The sequence below is a fragment of the Mauremys mutica genome, chromosome 10 (assembly GCF_020497125.1).
Source record: "Mauremys mutica isolate MM-2020 ecotype Southern chromosome 10, ASM2049712v1, whole genome shotgun sequence".
Taxonomy (NCBI): domain Eukaryota; kingdom Metazoa; phylum Chordata; order Testudines; family Geoemydidae; genus Mauremys; species Mauremys mutica.
Genome location: NC_059081.1, coordinates 51,043,513 through 51,067,507, shown reverse-complemented (window position 1 = coordinate 51,067,507; position 23,995 = coordinate 51,043,513). Strand labels below are relative to the sequence as shown.

Sequence of the window (23,995 nt, the reverse complement as noted above, 5' to 3'; positions counted from 1 at the left end):
TTAGAAGGCCATTCTAGAACTTCACTCCTCTGATGGTTAGAAATCTGTGTCTAATTTCAAGCCTAAACTTGTTGACGGCCAGTTTATAGACATTTGTTCTTGTGCCAGCATTGGCACTTAACTTAAATTTTAACTCCTCTCCCTCCCTGGTGTTTATCCCTTTGATGTGTTTAGAGAAAACAATCATATCTCTCTTCAGCCTTCTTTTGGTTAGGCTAAACAAGACAAACTCTGAGTCTCCTCTTGTAAAGTAGGTGTTCCATTCCTCTGAGCATCCTACTAGCTCTTCTCCGCACCTTTCCAATTTCAATTCATCTTTCTAAAACATGGGAGACCAGAACTGCACACAGTATTCCAGATGAGGTCTATTAAGGTTAACTGTAATAGGTACTGGAATTAATTTACCTTAGTCACTCCCACCACCAGAAGATGCTGAAACTGACCAAGATGTGTATGCCCGTTAGGAAATAGAGAGATGTGTCTTTGGAAAAAATCAGTGATAGTGCAATTAACATACCTGTAGTAGAGATGGGGCACTATACACCAAAAACCTGACAACTTTTTACAGGTTTGACAGTTTGTGTGTTTTCTGTTAACACAGTCGCAACGTTCCCCCCTTTTCCGTTCATCTACATTAGAACTAGAGCCAAAGCAAAAGTAAATGGGCAGGGTGTATCTGTCCAAATCCCAGTGAATAAGTCATCTAATATCAAGCAAAATACATTGCTTGAATCCTCAAGTAATAATTAGATAGTGGGAGAAAGGCTGAATACAGAGGGTTAGAAATACCTATAGGTCCTCTACTTCTTAATGTTCCGCTTGGATGATATAATGGATTGTGGAGGACTGGGTTGTCCCTCTTGGGTTTCCTAGCAGAGAAAACATCTCCACAAGCATCATACAAATGAATGTGGAGTCAATTTTTCAAAATGACTTAGGCTCTGAGGTGCCTAAGTCCCACTGTCTTTCAATGAGACTTGAGCTCCCTAAACCACTAAGGGAACTTTTAAAATGTTACCTGCAAACTACTTCTGCTAAAGCCCAAATTGCTTAGGTATCTGTCGTCACTTGAGCTGGCTGAAAACTTTCCAGCAGAATAGTTTTCTATCGGAAAATTCTGATTTGACAGAATTGAAAATGTTTCACAGGAACATTTCAATATTAAAAATTTTCAAACAGAAAATCAAAATGTTTGCTTTTATATACTAGAACAAAGAAACTTTATAATAAATTATGTAGAGTAACAAAAATCCAAGTGAAATATTTCGGAATATAGATTTGCAAAACATTCAGAGACTTTAACTTTGCATCTCCATTTGGGATAAAGCCAAATTTCAAATCTCATCATTTCAGGTGGGATGAAAATTGCGGGGTTTGGTCAGCTCTATGGTCAAACAAGTGCAGAAAGTGTGTATATTGGGGGTATTCTCCACCATCTTCACGTGGTTCACTGTGAGGAAATGGCACTGCATTCTCCTTCCAGGAGGGTTTAGTGGCAGCATAGAAGGGGCAAGGGGATGTGGATTTGTAGTTATTGGGAGCTCAAGGTTCAGTGAGAAATCCTGGCTCTCATCCATAGATCATGGAGCATCAATTCAGCATGCCTGCTCCTTTGTCCACCCTCCTGGCCCACCCCCCTGAAATCAGTTTTGTTCTTATGTATCCCACGTTAAAGTTACATATGTCGTTTAAATGAAAGCCCCTCAAGCAACATTGCAGCATATGTAAAGCACAACAGCTGTAAGCCAGAGTAGCTTGGCATCACAACTAGTTTTGGTATTTATTTCTTAATTAACATTGTACCAGATTATAGCAAAGAGACTTCTTTAATTATTACAATAAAATTGAACCTAGTATTAAATAAGATTTAATTTAAATTAGTTCTTAGATTTTGTTCTCCTGTTGAATATTTAGTTCCAGTCTAGGGTCTGACCCTCTCCCCGCTCCTGCAGTCAATGGCAAAAATCCTGTTGATGGCACTGGGAACAGAATCGGGCACGTAAATTTACACAATACATTACTGGGTTATGAAGAGGGACTACATTTTGTCCCAATTCTATTATTGACCTTTTGCTTAGGTACACTTTTACAAGCTGCTATATTATGAACACTCTTACAGAGTAAAAGTCCTGAGCAGCTCCAACTTCAGAGCCTCTATTTGCATCCTGTACCTGTTCGCATTTTCAGATCTGTTATTACAGATTAGAGCTAGGGCTCAAACCACGAAATTCAGATTTGAATGCAGATTTCCCAAAAGACAAGACTGGTCAAATTCAGAATTTTGGTCTAGCCTGCTATCGAGAAAAAGTGGTGTAATTCAGAACTGACGTTTCAAGTTAGTCCATTAGAGAGAGAAAAGATGGTAATAAAGTAATAATTGGAGATATACCAATCTCCTAGAACTGGAAGGAACCTTGAAAGATCATTGAGTCCAGCCCCCTGCCTTCACTAGCAGGACCAAATTTTTGCCCCAGATCCCTAAGTGGCCTCCTCAAGGATTGAATTCACAACCCTGGGTTTAGCAGGCCAATGCTCAAACCACTGAGCTATCCCTCCCCACTACATGGTCATGTAGTAAAAGCACTGGACTGGGAATCATGAGAGCTGGGTTCTGTTTCCAGAGCTGCCAGGCATCCTATGTGACCATAGGCAAACTATCACTCCCTGCATTCCCATCTATAAAATGGGAATAGTAATACTTCCCTTCTTCAGATGTGTTTGGGTGCTATAGTGATAAGCTCCATAGAAAAATCCTACCAATAAATAATATATACACTGAAAGTTTCACTTCTGGATCTGAGTTTTCCCATAGTTGAGGATGTTTACCTCCAACGTCTTCTGTATTAAAAATGGAATAGGTTAGAATAGCAACGCTGTGCACGAAGGCTGATATTCATACTGTTACGCTGAAAGGTGCTAATGGCTGCCATCAAGGTGGTCTTGGATCCAAAGACAAAAAGTGACCTCTAAAGTTAATGGGTGTGCCAAGCTTTCTCTTTCAGGCTCAACGGAAGGAGCAATTTATGTAGTGAGAGAGCTGCAGACAGCGGAGGCTACTGCCCAAGGCACTAAGCCTTATAGCAGTGGTTCCCAAACTTTAACAACCTGTGAACCCTTCACTAAATTGTGAAATCTCGTGAACCCCCTCCTAAAAATGAATATTTTCAGGGATTTAAGTTTAAATCTCCTCAGTGTGATGCTAACATTCACTCACCTCTCACTGAAGCAAAACAGCGCTCCAGAGAAAATGACTTAGTATCGAATTACTGAGGTACCTGAACGCTGCTACAGTGACTAATACCTGGTTCTGGCTGGTTTGGCGTGCAAACACCTTTTCTTCCACCAGGGCCAGGTGCCTCAGGAGGGACAAATTAGCCTGGACCACCCCCCACGTACAGCGTGGCCTCTGCTCACTCTGCCCCTCATGTCACCCAACTTCCCGTCTGCCAAAGACAGGGGTCGAAGCTGCTTCCCTGCCCATGATGGGGCTCAGGCAGCTGGCCCCTGCTGGCTGGGGTCTGGGCTGCCGGCTCCGCACTCCGTGGGGCTCGGGCTGCTGGCCCACGCCGACTGCTGGGGCTCAGGCTGCCGGCCCCAACTGCCTGGCCCCACGCTGCATGGGGCTCTGGCTGCCAGCGCCTCTGCTGACTGGGACTTGGGCTGCCCACTCAGTGCTCCACAGGGCTCGGGCTGTCTGCTCTGCAACTGGGTCACACCTGCTGCCTCCCATGCCCGGGGTCCTCTGGCCGCCATTAAGGAAATTTTTCTGGCAAACCCCCTGTAACATTGTGTGAACCCCCAGGGGTTCGCAAACCCCAGTTTGGAAACCACTGCCTTATAGCCTGGCTGAGCAGAGCTCATTCAGGTAAATTAGCAGGGGTCTTCTGATTGCCCACTCAGTCTGTGACCAATATCACAGCTCCTGTGTTGGAGGCAGAAAGTGGGGTGAGCATGACTCTGAAAGAGACAGAGATTGTTGGGCACAAAGCTCACTGGAATGGCAGACCTGGGGATTTCTGTGCAGAGAAACTGCCTGCTATTTGTTTCTACTGTGTCTAGGGAAATGGGATTTTCTGTACTTTTTTTGTAAATAAAAAAAAGATTACACCAAGATTATACCTAACAGAAACAGCCCTGAAAGGACCCAAATATTGACTAACCACTCAGGTCAAAGGGGCAACAAAGTGTGTGTTCAGGTATTTGATCTAAAATTCAAATCTGAAGATTAATGTGAGTTTGGGAAATAGCGCACTTCCAGACCACTTGTCTGGCTCTTTGCTTTTAGAACATAGACTCATAGACCTTAAGGTCAGAAGGGACCATTATGATCATCTAGTCTGACCTCCTGCACAACGCAGGCCACAGAATCTCACCCATCCACTTCTATAACAAACCCCTAGCCTATGTCTGAGTTATCAATACAACTGGCTCGATTCACTGAATCAGGCAACCCTGAAAATGAACTTCCTTGTCTTGCCGGGTTATCTTTATTAGTTGTAATCAGGGCCGGCTCCAGACCCCAGCGCGCCAAGCGCACGCTTGGGGCGGCATTTTGCCAGCAGGGCGGCAGCCGGCTCCGGCGGACCTTCCGCAGTCATGCCTGCGGGATGTCCACCGGAGCCGCGGGACCAGTGGACCTCCCGCAGGCATGACTGCGGAGGGTTCGCTGGTCCCGCGGCTTGGGTGGACCTCCCACTGGCATGCCAGCGGATGCTCCACCGGAGCCGCGGGACCAGCGGAACCTCCGCAGGCATGTCTGCCAGAGGTCCCCCGGAGCCGCGGGACTGGCGACCGCCAGAGCGCGCCTTGCGGCGTGCCGCCCTGCTTGGGGCAGCGGGATTCCTAGAGCCGCCCCTGGTTGTAATAAAGAGTGGTAGTAGCTTCAACGGATGCTTCTGAAATATTTGACACCAGCAAGGTTAACCTTGACTTTTTGCCTTCATCCCATTCCAATGTGCATTCGACATCCAGTAGCACTGACACAGACAAGGCACCCAGATAAGGTTTGTAAAATTTTGTAGATGTTTTTGAGTTGTGGTGGGTGTCTCATCTTTTTAAGGTAGTGAAGGCAATAATAAATAACTGAAATGTTATTATTGGTCACTTAAATCAATCAACACTGACAGTTACAGCCTAGATACAGCACGAAAAGCAAGAGGTTTACCAAGAACACTAGGGAAACGTTAGCATCAATTCTCACAAATTATCTTTCAGAAGTAAAATGGCTTGTCCAAAGTTTATTAGTCAGGCAGCCTCTTCCTCTGTCTAACACAGATCAAGGCAAAATAGGAAAAAATAATCTTAAAAAAGCAGAACATTTTAAGCAAACTCCAAAGCCCCAAGACAGTAGAGTAGCATCTGTCTCCCTTCTGCACCGTCCAGTTTGTGAAGAGTTACAAATACAGCATAACCATTGTATTAAAAACAACACACTTGGAGCTTGAAGCTACTGGAGTCATTTAACTCCAACTGACACTTACGTACAACGCTGCTGCTGTCCTTCCCTCCTTTCTCCCCCATTGCACCTTTCTAGACCCAGAGCCTGCACACTCAGCATATTATCACAACCAGGGAGTCAGAATGAGATCTCCTGACATTGCTCAAGCCATCATGGCTGCCTCTACAGAGGCTAAATCCTGCCAAGTTCTGAGCATCCTCAACTCCTACTGATTTCCTACTCACACCACCCAGGACAGAGCCCTCTCTGCAATAATCTTACATGTAGAGGACCTGCTGGTAGCTAAAAAGGACTGTTGTGGTCTCCAAAAAGTACAGCAAGAACTGGACCAATGTATTATTATAGACAAGGTGCCAAGCCATAATGCGGGACACAGATGCGGGACACAGATGGTTAAAGAGATGGTTACTGGGGAGGGGGAGAGTGTAGGAAGCATTCCTGGGGGAAAATATGGGCTATTATACAAGGGATTTGAAGGAAGAAGAAAAGAGATGCAGAGACAAGAAATGGAAGTCTGGTACAGGTATGAGGGATAGCACCATAAAAGGCTTGGGACCGAGTGTGTGAAAAAGATGAAAGGAGTACAGCGAAAGGGAAACACAGGGCAGGAGAGTGCAGGAGGAGGAGGAAACGTAGTCTAGAGATGTAGATAGTGCCATCTAGCAAGTATGTGACACAGCAGGAAAAGAATCCATACTCCCAACTTCCAGTTCTATGCTTTAACCAGGAGACCATCATTTCTGTTCTATGGGGATGGAGCCCATGTGTCTAACTCTTTCCCCACAGTGAAAAAAAAATTACAGTACTAAGCCTCAAAAATACCACATTCTATAGTGTTCCTGTTTCAACAGCTTCATGCAAGTGCAAACAGCATAGAGGGGAATGGGGATACAGTATGAAAACAGAAATACATTGGAGTATTGCGGTTAGCTGCAGACCTAAATCTTGTCTGGTTTTATCCAGCACATGGGAGAGCAGAGTCTCACCTCTATGTCTTGCCACACCAGTTCTGCCTCACTAGTGGCAGCCTGGTAGATGCTTTAGAAATCGAAAGGCATTGCACATAGAAAGAGCCGTAAGAGTTACAAGTAAGGTGGCCAAATATCTTCTGTTTAAATGGGGGGTTGAGGGAGAGGGCTGGAAAAGGGAAATGTTTGGTGAAAATACATCCAGTGATGCTGAAAGTTGTCAGGTTTTGGTCAAAAACTGGAAAAAGGTTTGCTTTGGAAAAACATCTTCAAAATTCTGGGGGTTTGGTCACAATCTCATTGAAATGTAATTTTAATCAGGGAAAAGAATTTCCTGACCAGTTCTAGTCAGAAGCGACATGCACAAGACAATTTTTCACAAATATTGAAAGTCAAACATCACTGGAATGAGTGGTAATTATTCCAAAGTAATTATGTAGTGTTAGAATTGCCTTTAGGGCAGGGTCCTACAAATTCTACCATAAATAGCACTTACTAAAATAAGTCCCAGTAGTAATTGTTGGCAGCTCCATGCCCTTATTCTAGGAGGCACATACACTGAAGATTAGCTACATATATTCACTCGGTATATGCGTCAGTGACTATAATGGAGGTGGTTGGGAACATCATCAAAGGAATGCATGCAGGTTTGGCCACCTGCTTGTTTACCACTGAAACTAACAAACAACCAAATATAACCATTAAGAGATGCACAAACACACCCTCGGACAAAGGTATTTTGGACTCTGATCATTAGTCTCTCTCATAATTACATGATTTCCCCCTTATTTTCTATACGCCTATGACTTGCTGACAGTGCACTTATTCATAGTATGAAAGAGACATAGATCCAGAACTAGGCCTTTATTTTTCATACCTTACCCAGAGTTACTTTTTTGGCTCCCACTTGCCTTTTTACATTAAATGTTGCATATTGATATTAATTCATTAGCAAACAGAAAGCCGGCTTTACTCTTTTATAATTAGGATGGTTGTGGAAACAAAAAATAAATTGCTAGATAAATGTTGTATTTTCACCTTACATAATGCTAGTGATGGTCTGTCATTATTTTAACAAGGGTCTGCCCCAGTGTTTTCCCCCTTCGCCTGTGATAAATCCTTTGTACTGGAGGTCCCTGTGCTCACAGACAGGAGAGAAGGAGGAGTGGAAGCTCTAGTCATTTCTTTTCTTGTTTCAGCAAAACTGCTTTCTCATATGCACAAGAGGAGAAGCAGCACCACTTGGCAACTTAGGATCAAGTGCATTGGCTGGAAATGCTTCTTTGTTCCTGACAAATATTTGGGGTGAAATCATGGCCCCACTGAAGTGAATGGGAATGTTGGAATTGATTTCATCCAGTGAGTGTATTAGGTGTACAGCAAATCGGGACATCTGGTCACCCTATTTTACATGGACAGTCTCAATATTCCGGGCTTTTTCTTATATAGGCACCTATTGCCTCCTACCCCCTCGCCCAATTTTTCACACTTTCTATCTGGTCACCCTAATGGCAAAGTGCTTCAGCTGTATAATTTACAGTGTATTTGGCAAAGGGGAGTGAATATCCTGTAGTGCAAATCCACAGTGGTGACAGGGACCATTCCTTCCAAGGATATTTTTGAAAAACACCTGCCATTTGGTGCAACGCGATCCAGTCCAAGTGCAAAACATTTGGGCCTCAGCTTCCAAAAGTGCCTAGTGATTTGGAGTGCCTATCCCGAGACACAGTAGAGGGCCTGATTTTCAGAAAGCGCTGAGCACCCAAGCTCTGAAAGATAGGCCCCTTTTGGGTGTCTCAAGTTGGGCATCCAAAAATGGAAGAACCCAAAAATCACTAGCCTTTTTGAAAATGTAGGCCTCAGTCTTCAGAAGTGTCCAGAAGGGACCAGTGATAATCTCTAGCAGATATGATTTAGCAGTATCCAGACTGGACAAGGGGAAGCTCCATCAGAGGAAGGGAAATCTCCCTAGGTCTCCCTTAATTTGGTGGCAGAACCTCCCAGAAGCCTTCTCCAGCACAGGAATGTGTGAATGTTTCAGAGTGCTTACAAATATTAAGTTTCCTTCACAATATCTCTGTGAGATAAGCAATTATTTTATACCCACTTTACAAATGAGGAAACTGAGGGACAAATACGGGATTAAACCCAAAAATCAAACAGCCAGTCAATGGCAGAACTGGTAAGAGAACCTAGAGACCATGACTCTGCCTTTAACTACTAGATTACAAGCACATTTGTACCCTCTAATGGGTGCAAGAATGAGTATCCGAGGTATCTTCAATTCTGAGTTTTACTCCCCCCACCATAAAAAAATTCTTTGTTTCATATCTAGTAAAAATCCACAATGTAGTCAGACATATTTCACATGAATTCCTGAATCCAATGTTTCTATATCTACTTTTTATCCCTTTGAAAGTGTTAAGTTGCATATACCAATCATGAAGTGCTCACTAACACTTAATTTGCTGCTAGAATTTTAATACCATGTATTCAGGATTCCTTGTTTGCCCTGCAAAAAGTCTATTTTCACACATCAGAAAATGAGAACAAAGCAAGTGCTATTTAGCCCTAGGATTTAACCACCTATTGTAATCCTTTGTTGATCTAATCTTTTATTTTAATTAAAAGACGTATAGTATGGTTTGCAGCTTTTTCTATTGGCACTTAGCACAAGTTTTGCCATCTGTTGTGCAGGATTCTCTTCTGGAATGATGTAGCACATCATTCCTAATTCCCCAAACACGTAATTCCCTTAAAATATTTTTGATTTCCCCCCAAAATGCACATAGAAGTTTACAGGAATGCATGTCCCAAAACCTCCCCATGGTTAAGGAGAGCCATCTGAATAGGTACAACATTATGGTACACTTCTGAGAGGGGTGCAGTTAGTATACATTTTTTTGTGCTATGTTTGCAACAAATCATCTCAATCCCTTCATAGCAGTTATGTGCATACATAGGTTTGCATTAATTTCCAGGCACTTCATGGGAACAGATTACCAAAGGGATGTGGTAAATTCTCCACTCTTTCAAATCTTTAAATTGAGATTGAACGGCTTTAAGATGCAAGTTGTTCAGTTCAATGCAAGAAATACTAAGTGAAAGTCTATCGCCTGTCTTATACAGGAGGTCAGAGAAAACAATCAGAATGGTCCCTTCTGACCTTAAGATCTATTACTGTATGTTCTAAGCAAGACAATGTAGTTTATCTGGGGACAAATTCTTTCCGTAATGTACCTGGATGAGGTCCTATATAGCTAGTGAGAGTCATACACAGGCTCACACGAGCACAGAATTGACTTCAGTTTTCTTGTACTGTCAGGCATATACTTTCATTTAGTTCAGAGGATACTTATGCAACTTGAGAGTTGCCCGCTATCATGTCTGGTGTACTAAGCCTTTGTCCACGTGCAGAGCTCAGTTTGGTCAGCATAATGCACACGGTAAAATTCCTATGGAAAGGATTCATAAAATCCAGATAACTATAGAATAAATGAAACTGGCCTAAGCCATATAGGACCTGAATGACCATACCTATATCACATGCCACAAACCCACTGGTTCCCGATTCTGATGCCCTTAGATCAGTGGTTCCCAAACTTGTTCCGCCACTTGTGCAGGGAAAGCCCCTGGCGGGCCAGGCCGGTTTGCTTACCTGCCGTGTCTGCAGGTTTGGCCGATTGTGGCTCCCAGTGGCCGCGGTTCATTGATCCAGGCCAATGGGAGCTGCTGGAAGTGGCACAGGCTGAGGGAGCAGGCCAGTGGGAGCCGCGATCGGCCGAACCTGGGGACGCGTCAGGGAAGCTCTCCCATCAGCATAGGTAGCATCTTCACAAAGCTACAGAGATGCAGTTGCCCTGCTGCAAGTCCAGACAAGCCCTAAGTGTAGCAACCTGCATGGAACTAGGAGGGAGGAGCACAAGTTGCAAAAGGAAAGAGTTTGGAGGAGGCACCAGAAAGCCAGGCTTTGTGCCTAGGGTTAGAATGGCAACTGCACCACCTCTGTAAATATTCTCTTAATAAAGAGCCCATTTGGTTTCAGGAACATGATGGAATACTCATGTTATTTCCCAGCACATGGCACATGAAACTTTGAGTTACCCGTCTCTAGTTATCTTAGGTTAAACTAGCATTTTTTTCCCCAGAGGCCACCATGATACACCAGTGGCACTCAACCTTTCCAGATTACTTTACCCTTTTCAGGAGTCTGATTTGTCTTGCGTACCCCCAAGTTTCACCTCGCTTAAAAACTACTTGCTTACAAAAATCAGACATAAAAATACAAGTGTCACAGCACAGTATTACTGAAAAATTGCTCACTTTCTGATTTTACCGTATACTTATAAAAGAAATCAATTGGAATACAAGTATTGTACTTACATTTCAGTGCATAGTATATAGAGCAGTATAAACCAGTCATTGTCTGTATGAAATTTTAGTTTGTACTGACTTTGCTAGTGCTTTTTCTGTAGCCTGTTGTAAAACCAAGCAAATATCTAGAGGAGTTGAGGTACCCCCGGAAGACCTCAGTGTACCCCCAGAGGTATACACACCCTGGTAGGGTTGCCAACTTTCTAATTGCACAAAACTGAAAACCCTTGTCCCGCACCTTCCCCACTCTTTCCCAAGGAAAGGGAAAAAAGACAAATCCCTCGGTTCCTAGGCAGAGGTGCAGCCAGGCGGCTCTGCGCGCTGCCTCTGCCCGTAGGTGCCGCCCCCACAGCTCCCATTGGCTGCGGTTCTTGGCCAATGGGAGCTGCGGCACGCATGCTCAGCGCTGGGTTGGGGCAGTACATGGAGCCCCCATGGCTGTCCCTCCACTTATGAGATGAGGGACATGTCGCTGCTTACAGAGAGCTGCACAGAGCGAGGTAGGGACCATGCCAGCCACGCACCAACTGGACTTTTAATGGCCTGGTCAGCAGTGCTGACCAGAGCCACTAGGGTCCCTTTTTGACCAGACATTCCGGTCAAAAACTGGCACCTGGCAACCCTAACCCCTGGTTAAGAACAACTGCTGTATACAATAACTGGGTCAGAAGAGCAAGAAAATACTGCAGATAAAAATGCCACTAAGCTTCCGAGACATAAGAAATGAATAGAAGAATAAGCAAGGCATGACTTGCTTAATATCAGTTATATTGAAAGTCGAGACAATCATACTTAATATCATGATTCAAAGCATTTTACTCACTTCTCCCAGAATGCAAAAAGGATTTACCTCCTTAAAAAAAAAAAAAAAAGGTTGTTTTTGCCATACACCAAAAAAAATATTCTCCAATACATAAACATGTTACCGTCACATTCAGACACCATGGTGAGTATCTGTACTTCTGGGCTTTTGGAGGAACCTGGCTGCTCCTCATGCCTCACAATGCATCCGAGGCCTGTCAGTATCTGTCACAACATGCAGCGTGTCGTGTCTCACTGCTTAATCAAGCAACAAGCAAAAATGAAAAAGATTTGGATCTAATATGTGAGTGGGCTGATGTGTGCAAAAGAAATGAATATGAAGTAAAACATGCTGGATCCTAAAGTAATAACCATATATATTAAAAAAAAAAAAAGACTGGAACTGATCCAGGAAGGGGAGATACTAAGAACGGTTTTATTAAGAAAAGTTGTAGTGAATCAGTGTAAAAGTTCCTAGCATTCCAGAATTTGTAATTAGCATGAGAAACAGCCAGCTTCTGATCTTGGTAATACGGTATAAGTCTAGCATATGCCCACTGAAATCAATTAAATTACTTCAGGGTTTGGGTTTTATTCCCTGGGTTTTTTTTTTTTTAATATAAAATACCCATGTAACAGAGAATTTTAGCCATGGATCTTATGTTCTTGGGAGATTCCATGTAAGCGGGGGAATGGTCCCGCTATTGTGGGGAACTTTCCCAGCTTATACACTACTCCAGTGGAATTGGCTAGTGAAAGGATCTGAGTCCTCGCTCCCACTTCCCAAGACCTGCTTGACCTTGATGGCTCCCCTTCCACTCTCCTGTGTGGCAGAATCCTTGTAACCCTGACAAGGCTGGCAAGATAGATAAGATTCCTGGGGCTCAACCTCCAAACTTCTTGTGGTCAGGGCCTGCTTTAGCAAGTGCGGGGCCCGATTTGTACTCACCCGGTGGTGCTACAGGTCTTTGGCAGCACTCAAGGGCCCGCTGCCAAAATGCCGCCAAAGACCCGGAGCGACTGAAGGGCCCGACGCCGAAATGCTGCCAAAGACCCCCCCGGAGCACCGCCGGGCGAGTAAAAATTTAAAAAGTTCCAGCGCGAGGCCCAATTCCAGGGAATCGGGCGAATCGGTCTAAACCCGGCCCTGGTTGTGGTCACTTAGGACAGAGGCTGGGGTGTTCCCACTCCAGGGTACTCTCTCTGCTCTGGATGCTTCCCTGACTCACTGATCATTACATACGGTTCAAAGCAAATACAATTTATTAAACAACAACTAATTTGAAAAGAATAAGAGAAAAATGGGAAAGGTTAAAGGAAAACATGTAGCCCCACTCTGTGGCATGGGGACATCACAACCAGCATCTCTGGAACGTAAGGGAAGTTCAGTCTGTTCCCCACATGTGCCAGGCCTCCTCCTCAGGCCCTGGCTGTACTGCAGGGGTGTAGCAGGTCAGCCACTTGCTCTGGCAGTGGCCACATGCCCTCAGGCTTTAGGTGGCAGGACCCTACCTCCCAGTGTTGCCCCCTCTCCCGTCAGGATTATGATCCCCCTCCAAGTCCAGCCTGCAAGTACTCTTGGGGTCTCCCTGCTCTGGTCCCTCTGCCCAGGTCCCCCTTGCTCTCCCCAGCTGCTCACTGCATCCAGCTCCAGCTCCACTTCCTGCCTCACCTCCAGCTCCACCACTGCTGCTGCTCTGCCTCCAGCACAGCTCCCTGGGTTGCTCTTCTGGCCCCTCGACCTGCTGCTGTGGCTTTGCTCCCAGCCCGGCTCTGCTCCCCTGCCTCTGGCTCTGCTCCCAGCACGGTGCTGGTCCCTGGGCTGCTTCTCTGGCTGGCTCTGCTCTCTCCTTAGCTCAGCCCCTCTGGCCAGGCAGCTCCAGCTCTCACAGAGGATGGGACCCCACACTCCCGACTCCCTCATTGGCCTGCCTGCCTTGTCAATCAGGCTGACCTGGAGTGTTGGCCTCTCCCCATTGGTCCTGGGAACCGTCAGTCTCAGGATCTTGATTTCCCAACAGACCTTCTCCCTTCCTTTTGGTACTGGGAAATGGCCAACCAAACCCCCCCACTAAGTTTTAGTAAGGGGCCAACAGTCGCCTTACATTCATTTTGAATACAGTGATCAGGTCTGGTTTCTTATTTTTAAGATGATTTCTAATTGTGCTTTCCCAACTAATTTCACGATGACCCAAAAGCCCAGACATGCCTCCTTGTACTTCCTGATGGATGCTGCCTGCTATGGCACACAGCTTTGAGTTCTAACAGGAGCACTGATAGGTTAGACATAGTTGGAGGCTCAGAAAAATGAAAATTGCAGAGCAAGCTATCTAGGGGAGAAAACAACTCTTCAAAACACACACTTTTTACATTACATTTTTTAACCCACTACAGCAGACAGCTGCTTTCAAAGGAAATGGACCATGAGAATGATAAACATGACCTGGGAAAAATAAATGAGAGACTTGCAGAAGACAAATAAAAAAAATCTATGCACACGAACAAAGCGAGCTTTTGTTTCTTATTGCAGCCATCTATATTGGCTGTGGAAGAAACCAAATTCAGTGTCATGTCTGATCAGGTTACTAATTTAGGCCCTGATTCTGTAGCTAACTCAGCTAGGGCATAAGAGTCAGCCCATACAGGGCCAATTTCAGGATTGGGACCTTAGGGCCCAAATGCATCATATTTACTTATGTGAGTATGGCCTACTGACATGAGTAAGGACTGCATGAACAATCCAATAGTAAACCCAATGACTGTTCATAAGAATGTAAGATCAGCCATACTGGATCATACCAATGGTCCATCTAGCACAGGGGTTCTCAGACTTTTGTACTGGTGACCCCTTTCACACAGCAAGCCTCTGAGCTCGGCTCCTCTTGTACATTAAAAACACTTTTTTATATATTTAACACCATTATAAGTGCTGGAGGCAAAGCAGGGTTGGGGTGGAGGCTGGCAGCTCACAACCCCCCATGTAATAACCTCGTAACCCTCTGAGGGGTCCCGACCCCCAGTTTGAGAACCCTTGATTTAGCACTTATATTGTCTTCCAAAAGTGGCCAACGCCAGATATTTCAGAAGGAATGAACAAAACAGGCAATCATCAAATGATCCAGCCCATTGTCCACTCCCAGCTTCCAGCAATCAGAGGCTAGGGACATCAAGAGCATGGGGTTGCATCACTAGCCATCTTGGCTAATAGGTCTATAAATGACCTTCTTTTTTGAACCCTGTTAGTTTTGGCCTTCACAACTTTGCTAATAAGTTCCACAGGTTGACAGGGCGTTGAAATTTGTTCTAGAAAGATTAGAGCTGATGCAATTTCAATTAATGTCCAAACTCAAGAAAAAGGACCTAACTTCTAAGATTTAGATAAGCCACAATACTAACTGAAAAAGGTCAATTTTGTGGAAAGATATCTGGAACTGGTAGAAAGCCAAGTAAGGTAGAGGAGTACAGGGATGATACGAGACTCAGCAAATAAGAGACTGCTGAATCCCCATTCCACTGAGGTCAAAACTTGGCTCCTTTCTATTTGATAATGCCTATTATATTCTGTGTGGGTTTCATGAAACCAGTTTAATTTGATTTGCGTTTCAGTGGTTGTGACATTTTGTACGTCCTCCCCTTTGCAGATACTCTATGTGCCTAACAACTCTCTGGCTATACAGTAAAAAAACAATCAGGTATTTTAAAAGCACTTTGAACACCTCAGAGAATCCCCCCCCCATTAATATTTTGTAATAGGGGGTTCATGTCTGTGCATCTTTTTCAAGTGCAACTGTATTCAACCCACAAGCTGTCGCAATAGCCATTTTGTGTGTCTTGTAAAACATCCATCCCAAATGTAGGAAACGATGAGATTCCACCTACGTACTCACCACTGAGCATCATCCTACATACTCATGCCTGAGTGACCTATCTGTCAGTGCGTACAACATTAATAGGAGAAAGGCCTAGCTTGCTTAGGATTCTGTGGGTGTTTAACATGGCACTTTTTAAGCAGCTAAACACAAATTTATGAAGTGCAAACTTTTAATGGCATATAGATGAGTCATTACAGGGTTTCAAAATGCGTAACTATGATGCACATTCTAATTCAGCTCATCACTGGTGGCTTCCAGCTAATTTGTTTGGTTTACCAGGCTGTGCATAAACCTTGGAAATCCCTGCCGAGTCCTATGATGAAAAAAATTCCCTGTATTTGCATTCTTGATATGGTTTGTGAAGAGTCAAGATTTTCCTATTATTTTGGCCAGTGATTTTTCACTGACAACTTGTGATTTTTATGACCCAATAGTGCTGTATTCTTGCAGCATTTGGTTACATTTGAAAAATAAGAAACAAAAGCTCAGTTTGATTGTCTGCATAGATTTTTCCAAGATATTTATCTATAATTTTTCTCAATAGCATAGAGAACAAAGCCATCTAGAATCCTTGAGGTAATGAGAAATTAATTGCCTATGCATATGTTTTAAAGCTACAGTAGGAATTCATAATTGCTAATAAATATATATTAAATATTTAGGAAAGCAAACATGATAATTAAAGAAGACCTGGCTATGGTGATGTAAATTAAATCTGGCTAGACTAAGATACAAGAAGCCAGTGTTTACCTTCACTTACGTGTGTGTCTTCTGATTGTATAGCCCCACAGCAGCCAATCATGTATGTCACCCAGTGTACTATGTACCACATCATATTGTAATAGATGATAGATTTCTCAAACTAATATTTTGAAGACCCTTGAATTGTCTTTTTAAGATAAGCAAAAACAAAAAATATTTCAGTATCAAAACATCAGCTCCTGGGAAAACAGTATCCTTTACACAGGACGTGTTTGCTAGGGTAACTATACCAAAAAAAGCCAGTACAGATACAGGGAGTTTTGTTAGTTTGTCTGTCTGCAAACTAGATGTCTCAAGGTTTTGGCAATAGTCTAGGTTAGGGGTTCTCAAGCTCCCGAGCATGGACCACATCTTGCTAGAGAGATTGCCCTATGGGTCACTGCCAATTCACAAGCGCATAACACTTCCATGGAAGCTGACACAGTTGCTTACCAACTCTAATGACCACAGGTTGAGACTCTCAGATCTAAGTCACTGCTCACTTCATCCAGGTTCAAATACAGACTAGCCCAAGAACTAGTGGAAGTTTTTGCCATATTATAAGTATTTGATGGCTTTCATAAGCAAGAATAGGGGGCACAGTATTGCTCCCAACAGATAGAAGTGCACCTCTCAAAAAACACAGCAAAAAAGTGCTAATAGTTTCAGGAAACAAAACAAGATTGAAGGGCCATAGAAAGTACACCGACTTCCAGTAGCAACTTTCTCCAGGTCAGGGTTAAGGCTCATAAACAGGGCAGCATGGGAAAGCTTCCCTTGGAGCATACTCGTTCTACTCCCTATTAATTTGCTTTTTTTCTGCATTGGTTAGGTTAGGGATCCCTGAGAGCATACCTTATGAAGGAAACAATTAGGAATTCCATTCTTTCCCCTCCAAAAGGACTTGACAATAGTCATCTTTAATATTCTTCTCCTTCTCTGCCCACAGAGTTCTTTTTCATGGTGGTGAGTAGGCGTATGTGAAGAATTTATCCTTTCCCCACTGAATCACCACAGCATGCCATCTTTTCAACCCTTCTGTAGAGCAGAAAGGAAGCAAACATTATTTCTCTTTATTTTCCTGTTAAGAAGACATACAGTTAGCTCAGCAATGCAATCTGGCTGGAGACTAACTAATGATGGAGAAGAGACTAGTATCTCCCAATCAATGTAAGGAGTGTTACCTAAAGGAAGAATTAAAGGATAGTGCTTCTCTATAGTTTGAGTCATCAGGTGAACCTATCAACTTCTTTCTGCTTATTGGCTACATTAAGCTCCAACCAACCCTTCTGTGACTACTTTAAGAAATGCACAGGTGCTGCAAGACCCTATCAGCTGATGCAATACAGGTATTCCTGCTTTATCAAAGCCCTGCTGCAGTAGCCATCCCATCCTAATTCTCTATCAGATCTTGTGATTGTTTCTTAGGCTTAACCCTCATATAAGGAACAGGAAACATGTGTCTCTCAGGGATTCCATTCCATGCATGTCATTCCCACCCTTCCTATAAGGCATCATTTTTTTAAAGCATTATGCCATGCGGCTGATAACAATGAGTAAAAGAAAGAATTGCTTCTATAGTCACAGTGGCACCTTCTAATTCTGATTTAGCTGAATGCTGAAATATCTCATAATAATCAACTATGATGAAAGGGCCAGATTCCAAAGGGCCATCATCCACTTTAGTAACCTTACTCCATGAGCAGTCCCATTGAGCTCAATGAAACTACTCATGGAGTAAAATACTATTCAGTGTGAATAAGAGTAGCAGAATGTAGCCAAAATGCTTACTAATTCCCAGATCATTATGTTAACAAACATGTGGCTTTTAACCCTGGGTCACCAGAAAACTTCTCAGCACTGGGAACTATTTCTGGAACAGCTGTTCTATTACAAGCTTTATTTTTAAAAGGTGAAGGAAATGAGGCTTTGCAGTTAAAAAAAAGTTTATAGTCATCATTATGAATAAAACTGTGGTTGTGACTGGATCCTCTTCCCTCAAGCCACATAAATTGCCTATTCAGAATCTCAGTGATAAGGAAACAGCATTTTAAGCAGGTGGCCAATAACCAAAGTTTATGTTACAATGACTTCTTGCCTGCACCAGGATACTCACATCCTGAAATTTATGTTGATTGTTAAACAAACACCAGCAGCTAGGCTACAATGGTGGGTGGTTGGTTTTTGTTTTTTTTAAATGTTTTGTTGTTTTCAAATGTAGTACCTTCCAGTCAAGGATCTTGAAGCATTTTTATAAACAATGTTAAGTTTCACAACACCTCGGAGATGCTTTAGATATTGTATTAACCCCGTTACAGACAGAGGAACAAGAGGTTAAGGACCTACTCAAGGTCACACCTGCAGTTCATGAGAGAAGAGGAAATATAATCCAGATTTCCTGACTTCCAGATCTGGGCTTTAGCCACTAGGTCAGGCTTCTTAGCAAGGGGGAAAAGAGTAAATCTAATGACTGGTATGTGCATTAAAAATAACCAAACTCGATGAATAAACTGCCTGCTTAACTTCTCTCAGTCCCACTGTTCTTCTCATTTGTAACAACCTCCCACTTGTTTGTATGTTGTCTAGATTGTGAGCTTCTGGGGGTAGAGTTTGCCTTCCTCTCTCTGTAATGAGCCAACAGTACTAAATTAATGGCAAAGTATACATGCCTTCCAAGCTTTCCACATTAATGGGGGAGAGAAAAGGGTACCCGCTTCCTTCCTTCCCACCTACCTGTCCCCTTCAGAATAAAGTCAGGCATGCTGCAGTGAAGGATAGGGTGGAAGAAAATTATATTTAGGCCTTGGCAGTCATCCCGCCCCCCCTTGTTTCTCCATTCTCAAGGCCGCTGTTTTGCTTTGTTTTATTTTATTTGGTGGGAGGAGGTGAAGGAGGGTGTTTTCCTCCCTGAGTCCATCTGCTCAGGTTGGTTTTGAAATGCTCCTCTCTGCTCTGACTTGCACCTGATTTCTTGTTCTATACCAGTGGTTTTCAATCTTTTTCCATTTACAAATCCCTTTGGAAATCTTAGACAATCTGCAGACCCCCAGGGATCCACAGGCCAGGGGTGCTGGAACAGTGAGGGCCAGGGGGTCATGACCCTCCCACTTTTGAAAGTGGATGGGCCTGGCTTGTCCACTTTTCACCAGGGGCCTGGCCCCCTGCCTCTTTTCTGCCTAAGCCCCGCCCCCCCAGCTCCCCACCAGGCCCAGGGAACTCAGACAGCTGTGGGGAGCCATGGACCCTCCACCGGGGTGGGGAACCCCTAAGTACAGCCCCCAGCCCATGGTCCCACCCCCCAGGACAGAGGGAGGGTCTGTGGCTCCCCACAGCTGCTCGGGCAGCTCTTACCATGGCTCGGCTGCTCTTCAACCTCCAAGGCCCTGCTCCCAAGCCAGACTGGAAGCTGGGTCTGAGTAAGAGCTGCACAGGCAGCTGTGAACCCCCCACCTGGCCTGGGGCCCTGAGGGATGGGGACATGGGCCAAGGGCTGCTCTCAGACCCCCTGCCCAGGGCAGGTGGAGAGGCAGGACCAGGGCATTGTGGCCCTGCACTTTTAGGAAGAATCTGTCACCCTTGCCAGACCACTAGTTTACAGGCTGTGGTCTATACTCTCAGGGGCAGCTCTAGGGATTTTGCCGCCCCAAACACGGCAGGCGTGCCTGCAGGAGGTCCACCGAAGCCACGGGACCAGCGGACCCTCCGCAGGCAAGCCGCCGAGGGCAGCCTGCCTGCCGCGCTCGTGGCGCCGGCAGAGTGCGCCCCACGGCTTGCCGCCCCAAGCACGTGCTTGGCGTGCTGGGGCCTGGAGCCGCCACTGTATACTCTCTCAGCTGCAGTGCCTTTCTGTTCTTATATTTCTATGCTTTAGTCTTCGCTCTGACTTGTTCCTCTTCTCTCAGCCCTCCTATCCCTTAACCTACTCCCCCTTTCCTGTGTCAACCCTATATCTCACCCAACCTCCCACTTAGTCTCTTCCCCCTCCACCCAGAAACAGGCTGCTTTTCTGAAAGTGAGGTGAAGTGTGGCTGCTGACCCAGGCACCTGCTGACAGTGGCAGAATGGTTGAGCAGGATAAAGACTTACCACTTGAAGTGCTAGCCCAGGCCACGGTCCCTGCTTCCACGTGGCTCTAGTCTTAATAATGGATGGGACAGCTGGCTTGAGGTATCTCTCAGTTGTGTGCGGGCAGAGGTTGAGGATAAAAGGACAGGATGGCAACATAGGGCAGACCATGTTGCAGGACTCCCATGCCACACATGCATGCAGCTGGCCTGCTGGCAATTTGACTTGCCCAGGTGACTGAGATCTGCGGGAGTTTACAGCAAATGAAAGAACTCTATTCTAAACACATCCAGGGCATGCCCTGTTTTCAGAATCATGGTGCCAACCTTTAAAGAGGATTAAAGTACATGAGCATAACTACACCGGGGAGAGGCTTCTGCCAGCAACTGTGGCACTAGAAGCTTCTCCTTCTCCCTCCCTTCTGGACGACTCCTCTTCCAGGAAAATTAACCCCTCGTTTTGGAAAAAAGGAACAATAGGAAGAAAAACAAGAGGGGGAGGTGGGGAGAAAGTTGTCCTGGTGAAAGTCCATAAGAACAGGCATCATTTGCCAGGCTGGATTTTGGTCAAAAAGTATGCTGGGCGAGATGGAATCCATCAATTCCCCACAGCGAGTAGGCAGAGTAAACCTTCCCCTATACCTGCAATGGTGCCTCTTCTTCATGAGCAGCCCAGTAGGGTACACACCCATAAACCCTGCCCATATCTCCTCAGAGAGGACTGCTGTCAGCCGAGACTCCCTGCCTTGGAAAAACTGAGTGACAGACTATTTGCCATTATCAATTGTATGTGAGATCTGTGAACGTCTCAAACAAACAGTTTTGTACCCAGGGGGGTTGAAACTGTCACATAGCTGCAAATTTAACATGATAAAAAATGCCTCATATATTGGGAATGACATGTCCACTGGACTGTAAACCAAAATACCATCCTAGAGCTAACCCACTGATGACAACTGAATCATACTGTATTTACAAACTCAAAATAAAAATATTATATACTTTAATTTTAGTAAATTTAATATATTAGTGTTTACAAAATAAATGTATTCTAATGAAACCATATGATTAATGAAATGAGCTATTTTCCCCTCCCCCACGGTAAACCAGACCAGTAAACTCTTAATATATTTAAGAACTTTGTGTGGTCCAGCACAGATTTTGGGCATGCTAGATGTTGACCAAACCAAAAACAAAAAACAACAAAAAAAAAAAAACACAAATCAGAAGGAAGTTTCCTGCTTCTTTAAAAACTTGCTTGTTAAATTCTATTACTAAACTTGTACAATTCAAGCCTTTACAAGCTTCCAAACTGTAATACTGTACACAGAACTACCCAGATACAAACCAGTGCTATGACTGACATTACAAACTGAAGAAATATACTTACTACCCATTCTATTATCTCTCACAACATAAAGGAGCAAATATAACAATACATTCAACTGCTTATTTCTAGCAATGAAGTTGCAAATTCCATTCAAAGTAAGTTTCTTCTGGAGTGAGACAGTACAATACAATTCAAGAAACATTTAAAATAAAAACAAACGTTTTAATAGTATAAAAAGGTGTTTACTGGTGTTTCTACCATAAAGCTTTGTTCCACAAATCAAAAGTGATAAAATAATTAAACAGGTTTACAGTGATCAGAGACTGCAGTGTAGACATTCCAGCTCACATTTTGTTGACAATTTCAGTACGACATACATTATGATTGAATAATCATTACATATCTAGGACACAGCAAAACTGCAGATGAAGTGCACACCTCACTGTGGAAGCTTATCCATTACTTGTTGACTCACTTCCCCGCCTCAGAGAGCACTGTGGGTAAAAATTATATTCAAAACTAAGGTGTATAGCTATTTTGACTGCAGAGATGCAACTATACAATAGGAGTTACACTGACATTATGGATGTATACACACACACACCCACACACCACATTAAATACCAAATTCCCTAAGTTATAAGCTAATTCCTTGTTTTTAGACAAAATGGCATCTGCGAAAATGAAAAACATACAAAAAATAGTCAAATAAATAACGAATACAGATGTTAACTAACATACACAAGGGAACATATTGGCATACTGTATGCAGTATATGGTATACTCAGAGAATCATGTGGGTTGGGAAGCACCTCGTAATGGGTCATTTACCAGTAATGTATCCCCTTCCCCCTCTTCTCTGTTGTTTTATTGTTCCTGGATATTGAATATAACCTTTTCAATACTGATGCATGAATCCTGCATTTTCCATCTTTGCCACACTTATGATTCATTTTGTCTTTAACATCCACAGAGAATTCCAAAATGTTCTAAGTGTCTGAAGCACAACTTTTTCCATCCTGTCCATAATGTCTAGTGTTCTGAGTTCCCTCCCAAATGAGAGCATACGAGCCCTGGTTTAGCTACACAGTATCTGAAATGATTGTTCTGTCTGATGAAATTGGAGCCAATAAGTAGGATGCTCCCATATTCTGGCTGATATTTTCCTATTCACCATTTCCATGTAGTGGATAGGTATATACTGTAAATGTATTACATATAGGCTGCTGAAACCATTAAAATAACATTAATAAGTGTCAAATGTGTCTGCTATAATACAGGATCAGGTTTATCAAATGCTATATCCACGTAACATTTTAAACCATTAAATATTTTATGTATTTGCTATTTTTTTCCTACAAATACCATTGCAAACTTGCTGTTAGTTGTATCACTCTAGGTTTTTCTTACACTTTCTCCAAGGATTTTTAACTCAAATGTATAACAATCATATCTATGCTAGATACATTTAAAGTAGACACTGAAATTTCAAGTAAAATGAACTGTAGCCACATCTACTGGACTCAATACGTGTCCCAACATCTAGATTTACTTTGATAAGTTATACAAATACATAATACATTCTTAAATAAAGGAGGCTCACAATATTAATTTGTGAACCTTTCCACATTATAAAACCACATTACAGGAATGTGTATCCACCTGTATTACTGTTTTAGATTGCAGTGTCTCTTGTTTTTCAGTCTCCACAGACTACTGTACCAGTTCTTAGGCTTTGGCTATGAAATCTCTTATTTGAATGAGGCAACACTGGTTATTAAGGCTTATTTGTTTTTCTTCTAAAGATTTATTCTTTATTCTGATGCAATTTTCCAGAGTAGGATGACTATCTTGTATCTTCAGGTTCTGTTTTTATGACCTTCCTTTCTATGTTGTTAAAAGCTGAATGAGGAAAGTCTTTTAAAATACCAAGGCCTTCTGCAAAAAAAAAAAAAAAAAAAAAAAAAAAAGGGGGGGGGGAGAAAGAGGAAGAGGAGCTGTTAAGAAATATTGTGTTGAAATAAATGTTTTCTGTGTTTACCCTAAGAAAATGCCCACTGAACTACTACATGGATGCTGATGACATATCAATATTCATAGCAGAGGTGAAAGTAAGCTGGTACGGTCTGGTACGGCGTTCCGGCAACAGCCAGTACGCCATGCCAGACTGGACTGGCTTCCGTGGTGGTGATTTAAAGGGCCCAGAGCTCCGGCTGTTGTGGGGAGCCCCAGGCCCTTTAAATTCCCACCGGAGCTCAGGCAGCCGGGCTCCCACGGTGATTTAAAGGGCCCAGAGCTCCGCAGCAGCTGGAGCCCCGGGCCCTTTAATTCACCCCCGAGTGCCGGGGCTCCCAGCTGCCTCTGCAGCTGGTAGCTTCAGGGTGATT

The 23,995-nt window shown here is 43.6% G+C and overlaps 1 protein-coding gene and 1 long non-coding RNA gene across 3 annotated transcripts in view; both read right to left on the bottom strand.

Moving 5' to 3' along the window:
• The window catches only part of LOC123378178, a 33,689-nt gene extending 16,255 nt beyond the window's left edge, over window positions 1-17,434 (bottom strand). Inside the window, exons 1-2 of the long non-coding RNA XR_006582495.1 lie at window positions 17,399-17,434; window positions 17,070-17,252 (exon numbers count right to left, since the gene is read on the bottom strand). This is a non-coding gene — a long non-coding RNA (uncharacterized LOC123378178). The remainder of the gene's footprint in view (window positions 1-17,069; window positions 17,253-17,398) is intronic.
• A 3,930-nt stretch (window positions 17,435-21,364) lies between these two features.
• The window catches only part of NAB1 (NGFI-A binding protein 1), a 30,978-nt gene continuing 28,347 nt past the window's right edge, over window positions 21,365-23,995 (bottom strand). For both annotated transcript variants that reach the window (XM_045031630.1, XM_045031629.1), the window contains exon 8: window positions 21,365-23,546. In XM_045031630.1, the coding sequence (XP_044887565.1) occupies window positions 23,455-23,546 (92 nt within the window). In that variant the 3' untranslated portion in view covers window positions 21,365-23,454. The remainder of the gene's footprint in view (window positions 23,547-23,995) is intronic.